Source organism: Diadema antillarum, unplaced genomic scaffold (genome assembly GCF_040938485.1).
Source record: "Diadema antillarum isolate AM-2024a unplaced genomic scaffold, OU_Dant_1.0 seq00001790_RagTag, whole genome shotgun sequence".
Classification (NCBI taxonomy): domain Eukaryota; kingdom Metazoa; phylum Echinodermata; class Echinoidea; order Diadematoida; family Diadematidae; genus Diadema; species Diadema antillarum.
Window position 1 is genome coordinate 19,688 of NW_027272468.1, and position 11,573 is coordinate 31,260.

The window sequence follows — 11,573 nt, forward strand, 5'->3', positions numbered from 1 at the left end:
GTATCAAGTGTGTGTGTGTGTGTGTGTGTGTGTGTGTGTGCAAAACGTGATATATCCATTAAAGTCCATCATAATTACAAAGTTTATTAATGCAAAGTGGAACTCGGCCTACTTTGCTAAGTGCCTGAAGATTACTATATGCAATATGTAGAATCCAGATAGCACTTTACATCTGGATGAAAAAGAGCATTAATACACAAAAGTGTCATAATCTTGTACTCCATGCAAAATAATCCTTTTTTCTAGCTTTCAGTATTTATTGAAACGATAATGTAACATACCAAAGATTACAATACAGCATCACAGATAATTAAACACGTACAGCTATGATTTTGTGATTTCGAACACGTATAAACCAGTCCTATACCAATCACAAAACAAGGTTGTTTTGACAAAAGTATTTCTTGTTAATTTGTCTAAAGTTTACAGTTATTCTCATACAGGGGATTGATAGAGAACACGGACCAGTTTTCATAGTGGGTTCCCAATGTCCCCCTCTTTTGGGCTATCTAGAACTCTGTTTTTTGCTTACATTTTACCAAGGCAAAAAAAAAATAAAAAGCTAAATTTACGTCTTGAAATTTACACATGTATGGTAGTGAAATTTCAAACAGATTAAACTTCCCAGCAGAGTTGTTGCAGAACTTTTATGTGCTATCTATAGTCCTCTGATGCCAAATGCCTAAAGTGGATAAGACCTGAAAGGTATACACATGGAATTTAAAACTTTTTTGAGATATGGGAGTAGGATTTTTTACGAACTTATAATTCGAGAATTATTTGATTCAATGAAATCCTATAAAGTATTCGCTTTTAGGTGTTGAATAAGCAATGGGAGGGTGCCAAGATGCCTGTCCCTTTTTCGAGAAAACTTTCTTTTTTTTTCATTTCAGTACTGAAATTCAACAATCTGGTGAACACTTTTGTTGGAATATCTGGAAATTTGTCAATTACAGAAGTGTGGCAAGTTGGAAGGAGACAAAGCAGAAGGATTTGGGAGGGGATAAGCCCTATTCCCCCTCCCACACGAGGGAGCATTCTATATTTTCTTATTGCAGTTAAACGTTTTGGTGCACACATTTTGTGGCATATTTTGTAAAACTGTCTATGTTCAAAGTGTAGCCATATAGTCTACTATATCCATGGGGGGGGGGGGAGCAGGGAGAAGACGTGGGAGAGTGCCATCCCCACCCTTCCCGTAGTAATACTAGGGGGCTTTTGCCTTTAAAGTTGAAATTGATATATTATTTTGATGGAATATTGGGGAAATTATTAAGAAATGCTCTTGGGAAGTGAACGAGGAAAGGGTTAATTAAAAAGGAATATTCTCATTGTACGTTAGGGAAGTTTTGAGTTTTCGGAATATAAGTGATAAGTCTTGTGCACTCAGAATTATTCAATTTTTTTTTTGTAAATCTGAAAAGTGTGCTAAGGCCAGGGAAAGGGGCACAGAGGGGGAGGGTTTGGAAGGGGTTATTCCCTTCCTAAGCAAGAGAGATTATGCAATAAAAAAAATTTGAATTAAAGGAACATTCAACAAGAATGTGGTGCATGCTTTGAGTGAAATGTTTTAAAGATTATGATCTTACTTGATAAAAGATTGAAAGAGAGACCCTCTTCAGGCACATGCATGGACATAATTACTATCACCCCCTCCCCCTCCCCCTCCCCCCCCCCCCCCCCGGCTACGCCTATAGCTCCAACCGTCAGCAAAACTTGTTTCAAAACACTGTTATTAAATTCTGGTCCTAAGACTTGGTATGATATCCAGTTGATGTTAAGTCTGGCCCCCGTTTATCTCTTTTCAAGCAAGAACGTTTTATATATATAGGCCCTATATATATATATATATATATATATATATATATATGTGACCGTGCACCTCAAAACGAACATAAAGTCGCACACACTGATTTTGCGTGAGGACTGAAAATAAGTGAAATGGGTCAACTCAGCCGAACTGGACTTTTTCATGTTTTCTGAAAGAGCGGGTCTTGTTTTACATTATGCTAAAATTTGGTATCATAAAACGGGCAGGAAAGTGTGTTTTTTAGCAGTTTATCTCGCACATTTTTGGTAGAATAGTGTGATTAGGTGTGTCTTTAGAATCCCTTTTTCATTTTTGAAAAACCTTGTCCACACTCTTCACTTTCAACTCTAATAACTTTTGAAAGGATAGCGCTACTGCTTTGAAAGTTGGCATTAATTATGGACAGAAAGGTTAATGAGGCATTCTTAATTTCAGTATAATCTGATAATCCCTTCATTGTTGTTACTCTGGTGGTTCACTTCCTGTTTTTTGTCCCATTCATCGCACAGCCAGTACGGTTTGGTAGAGATTAAGCGCTTGAATAGACACTGTACTTCACAGCCTCTTTTCTCAGTTCACACTTTTCCTGAGTTTGTGCTTTCTTTCCAATATTTAGATAGATTACAAGAGTCCATTTGATTTGAGTTAAACATCATTTTAAAGCTTAAAGTCTGCTCTTTCAGAATATGGTCTTAACTAGAAATTCATGTCCGGCGACTTTTTGTTTGTTTTGAGGTGCAGGGTCACATATATCCTTTCATCTTGTGTTGATTGATGATTATGACCTTTAGAATGACGAAACGTGTGCATTTAATGTCTTTTATTACTGCTATAGTCAAATGTGTTGCAACTCAATAGTGCCTGCTTGCATGATCCTTTTAAAAGAATTATTGTCTAGTATTGATGGAGATGAGGATTGCTCTTTTAACTTTTTGCGAGATACCAAGAAACCACTTATGAAATAATACAGAGCATACCATTCTAAGAGGAATTCAGATAGTTTTTTGTGTTTTTTTTTACAGTGAAAATCGGTTTTGGAATGGTTGAGACATCTAAAAATAAAGCAAAACAAAGCGCTTTAGAAAAGGTGGGTCTCACCTTTTATTAGGATCGCTCTCTTTTGGATCTGTTTTCATAAACGATAAACATTGAATTCCTTTTATTATGTCCTCTTTCTCATTTTTTCACAAAAAAATGTTGGAAACCTGAAGTTAAGTTTCAACTAAAAGTAAATACAATGTATAGTATAATCCTTTCAATATCAGATACCCATGTCACAACTCCCTTTGGTTGTTTTTTTCCCCCACCTGATCTCCACCTCCCTATTGTTTTGATTTCTCATCTCAGCCCTTCATTCCGCAAGACATTGTACAATATTTTTTAACTCATCTGCATGTACACAAGAGTAGACCTACAGTGTATTATGTTAGCTTGGGGACCTTGTTTAACCCTATAAAGCCCTTCCCCCCCCCCCCCCCCCCACCAGATTTTCATTGGCCACTCCTTCGCCCTTAATCCGATTTCAACCAAATTTGGTGACTTTTCCTAAAATCTTATTGCGAACATTTTGATATATAATTTAGCTATATTTGATGTTGCTGGTTGCCATGGCAACCATAAACTGACAACCATGTCAGTCAGAATTTTGCACCTTTGTTTTTATGTGACAAAGGCATAAAACAATAGATATAATAAAGATAATTGAAAGCAATAATATTTTCTAAAGATTGTCCTTCAGTTTTGTGTAATTTTGATTCCTTCACCCAAGTTATGCCTCTACTATCATTAGTTTATCATATCATCAATTTGCAATCTCAAAATTCCACTCTTATGCAAATATGAAATGTCATAACTATACATGTACCCATCCCAAACATTTCATCTCAGGTCTCATAATGTGAAATTATTGAATTAAATAATTTATTTAGCACGTTACTTTTGATACAGTCCGGAGCATGTTGCATATTTGTCGAGAGAGGGCTCACTTTGTTGCTAGCTAGGGTTCACTGCATGTACACACCACCACCATGATGTTACGCCGAAAAAAAAAAAGAAAAAAGAAAGACTGTGTGTATGTCCAGTTAATGTGGACTGCATGCACTGCACACGAGAATTCGAGAACAAAATCTAAATCTACGTGCTGTTTGTGACGGGCATTGTCATTGACAGTCTTTCCGGTCAAAAGTCAGTGTGATTTTGTGTTGTAGAATATCACTTCAAGATAAATTTTAATGGACATGGCCCCGCTGCTCAGCTGACGTGAGTATTCGAGAACATTTTCGGCGACCCCAAACAAGCGAAGCACAGGTCACACAGCTCCCCTCAGCCACAGGGAAGCCGCCGGACGGTTAGACTGGTTAACCAGCCCGAACGCGAAACGCAGCGTAAACTGTCTACAACGGCCCTGGGGTTAGCCGGGCCGGAAGCAACACAATGACGAGTACGCATACCATACCAACATCAACAAGAACTGTGACAGAAGAAACCAGAGCTTCAGTAAGTAAACTTCAACTTGAAACTTCCGATATATTCCGATGTTTAGCTAGACCCATAGTTAAGGCAACGGTGACGAACTGAGCTGATGATACTGAAAAAAGAGCTAAATATGGACCGGGTTTACTAGGTCTAGATGGTAGAACTCTAGATCCTGCATTCCTAGACATGATTCTTAATCTTAATAACCGTCTAGATCCAGTAAACTGTCTAACTTTTAATTTTAGTAGTAAACTTTTATAGTAGAGTCTTGACCGAAAGATCGGTCTGTATCTGTCCGTCGGGGAATGTTCCGCGGAGACTGCGTCTGGCTTCACGGAGTATACGGAGGACAGCGTCAATGGCAAAATACAAAAGAGTCCTCCGGACAGACGGATCTTTCTGTCTAAGTAGAGTCTAACTTAAGTTTACTCCATTAATTTACACAGCTCTTCAACTGCACTAGCCAACTCCTTTTGCCAACTGTTCACAAAAAAGTGGGCTAGATTTCTAAACCACCGCTCAGGATTGCCGAAGGGTTGGAATGCCCTGTCAAACAATATCAAACTGGCAAACAGATTCACAAATTTGATACACTTACGTTAGGCTGCGTTCACATAGTCATAGAAATATACGGTATTCGCTATTCGTATTCGCTATTCGCCGTCAAGTCGACCTAGTACACCATCACCCGCACCATACTCCCTCCTTCTTCCTCCTGCACATTCATCACAGCAATAATAATTTCTAAACTGCATCAGAATGCCAGTCTACATGCTTATTTTTGCTAAAGGGCAAATCCAGACCAAAATTTTCATCATTTCTTAAACAAAAAATGGTATACGCTGCTCAAAAATCGAACAAGCGCGATTCCCACTATGCTATACTACTATTCTATGCCCTCCTACAACGTATGTGAACCGGTGTTAGGAAATCCTATAGTTCGATTCAAGCTATTCACGTGCCCTCAAAAACGAGCACCAAATACCCGAATAGTATACTTCTACGTGAACGCAAACTTAACGAAGCGCTGCAGCGTCGTCGCTTCCATTGTGATTAAATTATAGGCAAGGAAGCCATTGCGCGAAGGTGGTTGATCTAAAAATAGGTTGTTGATGAGTTGACTACTGTATATGCCATATATTTCGCGAGTCTAAATTTTCGCGAATCGGGACTTCCCGACAATTTCGCGAGTGGTTAAATTCGCGATCGTGGAGGCCTGTATTGAACGGAGAAGTGTACAATGTACACGCGTACGTCACATTTACATCGGGATCAAAGTCAATATTTTTGTGTGTCTTTAATTTTGCGATTAGCATCCGACTCGCGAAATTCGCGAAAATAAAAACCTCTCGAAATATTCGGCGTATACGGTATACTGTCTCAGTCTGGGAAATCTGGTCGTGAGGGGGACTCCTGCTCATATGGGTCCCTCCTGATCCTTAACATACCTTGGATGTGTTGTGGGTGTAAAGTTAAACACAACTCATGAGTACCCCAGCTATGCTCATAAGGCCCTCAGGGTGAGATGCTCATGAGGCCCCCCTGTTTACTTATCATCCGCATCCATCTCACCTGACATATATGGCAAGTTTGTACAGTGATTTTTTTGTTGCACAATACATGTTCACTCTCCATGATGAAAAGTGCACAAGAAAAAATTCTGTCCGCGCTTTTTTAAAGAAATTGAGTTTTAATCAACTGATTTGCAGCAACCCACCAAAACATGGGCGCCAGCAGGTTCGCTCAATGCAGGGCTGCCACACCTACATTGGTCTATTGGTGACTTGTCTCCATCAGGTCCCCAACCAGCTTCTTCTTCTATGTGCTTGGCGTTCTCAACTTTGAGAAAAAGTAGAGGAGTGATTGGGTGGCATATATTCTTTGCATCCAACCTCAACTAGATACCATGCCACCTTCCCTCAATTTTCACTACTTTTTATCTCAAGTCCAGCATACAATGTACTTTACTACTTTGACATACAGCTGTATTTGTGTTTTATTCATGGGCCATATCAATGTTCTCTTCCTGTGGAATGGTCAGTTCACATGAAAATCACTAACCTTGCCTTCTTTGACCAGGAAGTGGCACCATGCAGAAGTTGTGCTGATGAAAAAGGCCCTTTTTCTTTTTTCTTGTTAGCTCATGAAGCCCGGAAGTGGCCACCCCCCACTTCTGAAAACGCTCCGCCGGCCCTACTATTATACTCTGTGTTACAGTACAATGTAAAGTCTGCAACCATCTGCCAGTCCCTTGCCTGACCAATGAGTCTGCTTGTCTTGACATTGTTTTCTTGTCTGGCCCAGATTGAACTCCAGCCTTCATGAAGGAGATCATGACTGGAGAGTTTATTGGTTTTGTTTCAACATTGCTTTGTCCTTATCATGAAAATCTACAGGGCATCACACAGCACTGTCACTGGAAACCTCATTGTGCTTCCAAGTATTCAAGCCTTCTTCCAAATAGACCTGGTAATTGAAAGAAATTGTTGAAGTGAACCCTTCTTCGCATATCTATGGCATTTCTCACTATCTGTTTTTTTCCCTATTCTTCAAGTTGTGTGGAAGAGGGAAGAACATTGTACGTGGCTTGCAACAGGAATTGGAGTTAGCCTGATTCCAGATGTCGTTCCACGACAAGAACTGTGGTTCCACACACTTCCATCAACACCATGCTCCCTGTTGCACAAGCCCCACTGCGTTCACCATACCTTGTACTCTTCCTTACACATGATCTAGTCTAAGTCAGACGTCTTCTTCCACCTTGCCTTGTTACTCGCTGGTACACGTAACTCTGCTTGTCTGCACAGGTCCCATCATTTCTCTTGTGTCTCAATTGAGATACCATCTCCTCTACCTCTTGTTGGGCATTCCATTTCCTTCCTTTGCGAATGCCTGGCATAGTACCCTTGACAAACTGGTCAGATACAATGTATTTTATTCTAAATTCTAATAAATTCCCCCAACTTGGTACTTACATTTTATGCCCATGCTTTCCTAAAGATGTACGTATACATACTACCACATGGTTATTTGCTCTTTCATTATTCTGGAAGTGAAAAGTCTGAACTCTTGATGAGATGAAAAATTTGTTTGGATGTGTGTATTTTATCTGGTCATGTTTATTCCTGCTGCAATCTTTATCTATCTTTACATTCCTCAACTATCATACAGCCAACAGTTACTCTGAAGCTTCGCAAGCCAAAGAATAAGAAAAAGGTCAACTGGAAAACTGGGGTGGTCGACAATGAGCACATGGGCAAGAAGAAATCAAAGTGTAAGTATGCCTAGGAATGTTCAGTGACAGGAAGGGAGAGCAATATTCCAGTATAAGATTTTAAAATTTTATGATACACTGAACTGGTACTTGCAGCCCAGACAAAATGTTAACTCTTTATGTGCCATGGTGTAAACACCCTGTGTGTAGCTACATTATTGTAGAGGTATGACTTTTGCACACAAAATAGTGACAGAAACTGAGAATTTACTCTCAAATCCAGTAGGAGATACTGCTTAGTTAATACCACATAAAATTCAAGTGACAGGAATGGAACTGTGAGGAACATGTTCTCTGTACTGTGGCATTTGGTGATTTATCGAACGGTTTGGGCGGGTTTATGTCTTTGAGCAGAATATGCAGAGTTGGCACGCCGTTGACTGAGTCAGGCGTGCGAAGGTGGCACATAAAGAGTTTATCGAGAAGCACAAGAGGTGCTAGGCTTTAGTGTTTGATGCTGAAGTCCAGCGTTCAAAGTCCGACACATCACATAGTGAAAACATTTAGTGTACATGCGCGATGAACAAATGTAGTTAGTGCCAGTTAGGCCTATCCCATGGTCCCACTTGAAAGGGGGAATCATTAGGGAATTTAATTTGAAGTTAGAAGGAGAGATTGCAAAATTATTAAACTTATGTCCTCAAATATGCATGATTGCTATGCAGACATGTCTTAGCAAATTTCATACCCATCTTTTTGCTGATATACAATACGGGTACAGCTTGTTTACACTCATGATGTTCTCTTGATTTCAAACAGGTTGCTGTATATATGAAAAGAAACGGATGTTTGGGGAGAGCTCATCCAGCAGTGAAGGCGAGTCTGATGACGACTGTAAGCTGTGTCGGCGACAACAGAAAGGCAACTACCAGAAGCACAAAGGGCAATGCTGTGATGGCCAGCCACATACTGCAGATGGAAGTGACTGAAATGATTAATGGACATTGAGCTACACAGAAATACATCAAAACAACAACAACAAAAAGGAAAACTGTGTGTTGTGAAAAAAAGAAGAAGAAAGTTTCATTACCAAGCGACAATGATTCTGTTCAGTGTGTTTTGGAGCAGATGAAGTCAGATGGCACACTATTCACGGAGAATGTTTAGAAAACACTGAAGCAAAGAAAGGATTCAGATGGTTGTAGCTTCTTCAGTTTGTATTTTGCTATTCTTAGCTCCTTTTGTGACCGATTCCTCCATGATGCTTCAATAGAATAAAGAGCAGAACTAGCTCAGTATTGCATGTATATTGTGACACAGCTTTTTCGTCTCAGTATTTATTGGTACTGATGTGTTTCTTACTGAGAGGTATTTAATTAAGTCGTCGGTTGAGAATGATAAGGGCGTTAAGTTGCCACAAAACCCATAGTGTTCAAGACAACTTTAACGCCCTTCTCATTCTCGGCAGACGAAGTGCTGTTATTTACTGAATACTCTCTGTAACACATCCCTTTGATGGTGCAATTTCTTTCTATACCCACAAAGTTGATGAAGGGATTATGTTTTGGGGATAGTCTGTATGTCTGTTGGTCTATTTGTCTGTATGTCCTGGTATTTGTTTAACCTTATTAAGAAATGAGCAAAACACTTTTTCAAAATATTTTGTGAAGCACAGAAGGTGCTGATTGAATTTATGACATAGTCCTTAAAGGTCAAAATGGAGAACTTTCATGAAACAAATGTGTATCATTTTCTATCCCCAAGTTAAAATAGGATGGTAAAAGTATACACTAGTATGGAATGATATGAGTGAAATTTAAAACTTTGCCCCCCACCCCCACTCCCCCCCCCCAAAAAAAAAAAAAAAAAAAAAAAAAAAGAATTTAATGCCTCCGGCAACATTTAGTGGCGGAGGCATAAAAATGTTGAATTCCCTTGTAATCCAGTAGGGAATGTCCCGTTGTATTTATATGGTAAGAAGGATGGGAATCGATGGATAGATGACAAGATGAAATGTTAAGAAAATTTGTAGGCCAAATGTCACTGAATTTCCTCTAGGGATGTCATTTTCAGGCATAACTTCAGGTAGGAAAGTCAAATGTGAACTAGCTTTTGTGAGAATGATATAATTTTAAACTGGGAAATATGTTTCTTGAGCAGCAGAGGAAGCAAGTCAGTCTTACAGTTTGAAGGTTAGGATTAGTGAGTTTTCTCTACACATATCAGTGAAGTTGTTCAGCTTTTTTTTCCCCCTTACACAGATTTCATCCATGCCTACGATAACATACTGTGTTTGATTCCAAAAGAATAACAAGATAAGTGTTAACAACTTCCTACGTTCCCAAATATTATGTTTTGAAGATTGGGATGTGTCGGACCATGGCCTCTTGGAAGCATGGTCAGACTGCAGGGTGTATATTACTGAATGAGAATTAGGTGTAATCCCTTTCCAGGAGAAATGTGTTTTCCACCTTGGAGACTACATACTGTGCATGATGTGCATATTTGTTATTAGAGGCAGTATTTTTAGGAGATATTCATTCAGTGAATATAAGTCAACAAATGAAATTTGGAGGAAAAAACAACAATAGTGAAATAAGTGGATGTACAATAGCAACATTGGGAAATTATGCTGTAAAAAGTTTGGCATGTGCGACTATTTTAGCTGAATAAGGCAAATGGTTGTGCTTTAAATACTTAACCATGATGATGACATGGAATGTTTAGCTGTGATGTGCAGCTGCCAGCCTTATGGTGCATGCAAACAAATTTTGATAAAGATATACATTGGAGTAGCAAAGTAAGTGTGATCAAGTGTAGAACTGGTAGAGTTGTAATTTAAAGTAATACTCCACTAGCTGGCAGTGCTAGTATTCTCAAAAAGGTCTTAAACTTTTCATCTCAATACACACCATTTACCTCCAGATTTTTCAACTGTTAACCTGACAGGTTAACTTTATTCAAATAATGTATTGTACTGACAACATCATCATCAATTAGATACCCTTCCAAGAGTGGAATGCAGGTATTTTAATAGAGTCTGCATCTAACTATCCTTTTTTGATTATTTCAAAAGTCAGTCCTGTCCCATGCTCAATCTGACTGTAATAAACAGAGTGAAATCAAACTAGCACAATCGCAAAGTTGGACAAAAGATAAAGTTGAGGCATTTCAAAGTTTCACATGATTTCACTAAGAAGTAGATATGTATTGGTTCAAACCACATGAAGTCAATTCATTGAGGCAATGTCATTTCCTCACAACTTAACCCCATATTTTTGTGTTCTCAGAAATATCTAACCAATGTTGTTTTTTTTCTTTTGTTTTGTTTTGTTTTTGTTTTTTGTTTTGCTTTTTTTTGGTGGGGGGGGGTTATTTGTTTTTTTATTTTTGCTTGATGATATAGCAACTACAGGCCTTTGATAAAGACATTGCTAGGCTATTGCCATACAAAAATGATGTAGGGTTGCTTTTTTGGTTACCAAATTGAATCTAAGAGTGTGTTCTATGAAACCTGGACATCACTTCATCTACTGTAAAAGCTGTTATTTTGGTAAATTTTGGAAATCACTGTTGGGAAGTGAAGTTAACACTAAGTAAGAATAATTGTAACTATCTTATCTTAATCGCATTAAATAATTTTGAGGGGAAAAATATCAATGTGTTCATTTTGCTGCAAATACTTTTAAGATGAATCTCTAACACTCTAAATTTAATACTGTAAAGCTGCAGGTGAAGTTATTCATTTTCTTTACAGTATACAATGAGAGTCAACTAGTGATATGCAATATAATCTGTTCATGGTGCATATTGAAATAGCTGTAGTGTGCAAAAAGAGTATGTGAAGTAGCTATGCATTGTCGTGCATGACTATTAACTCATCATGCCATTCCACACATGTTCAAGTCAACTTTCATGAAAATTATGAAACCAAAAGGGTTTCAAGATCAGACGTAAAATACAAAAGTCACTGCATGTTTTGCACTCATATTTTTTCAGGAAAGTGAGGTATTCACAACCACAAAGGTGATGATATTGCCTTCCAATTCTTCAGTTGAAATCAAGCAGAGTGGA

General features: G+C 38.5%; 1 protein-coding gene across 1 annotated transcript; it reads left to right on the top strand.

Moving 5' to 3' along the window:
* Positions 1-4,169: 4,169 nt before the first annotated feature.
* LOC139712305 (uncharacterized) lies at positions 4,170-8,892 on the top strand. The gene is made up of 3 exons (XM_071624143.1): positions 4,170-4,306; positions 7,457-7,559; positions 8,319-8,892. The coding sequence occupies exons 1-3, from the start codon at positions 4,244-4,246 to the stop codon at positions 8,486-8,488; spliced, it is 336 nt and encodes a 111-aa protein (XP_071480244.1). The 5' UTR covers positions 4,170-4,243; the 3' UTR covers positions 8,489-8,892.
* Positions 8,893-11,573: the final 2,681 nt, after the last annotated feature.

Coding starts and splice junctions, on each gene's coding strand:
- LOC139712305 (XM_071624143.1), top strand. CDS start 4,244: ATGACGAGTACGCATACCATACCAACATCAACAAGAACTGTGACAGAA. Junction 4,307..7,456: donor CAGAAGAAACCAGAGCTTCA/GTAAGTAAACTT, acceptor ACTATCATACAG/CCAACAGTTACTCTGAAGCT. Junction 7,560..8,318: donor GGGCAAGAAGAAATCAAAGT/GTAAGTATGCCT, acceptor GATTTCAAACAG/GTTGCTGTATATATGAAAAG.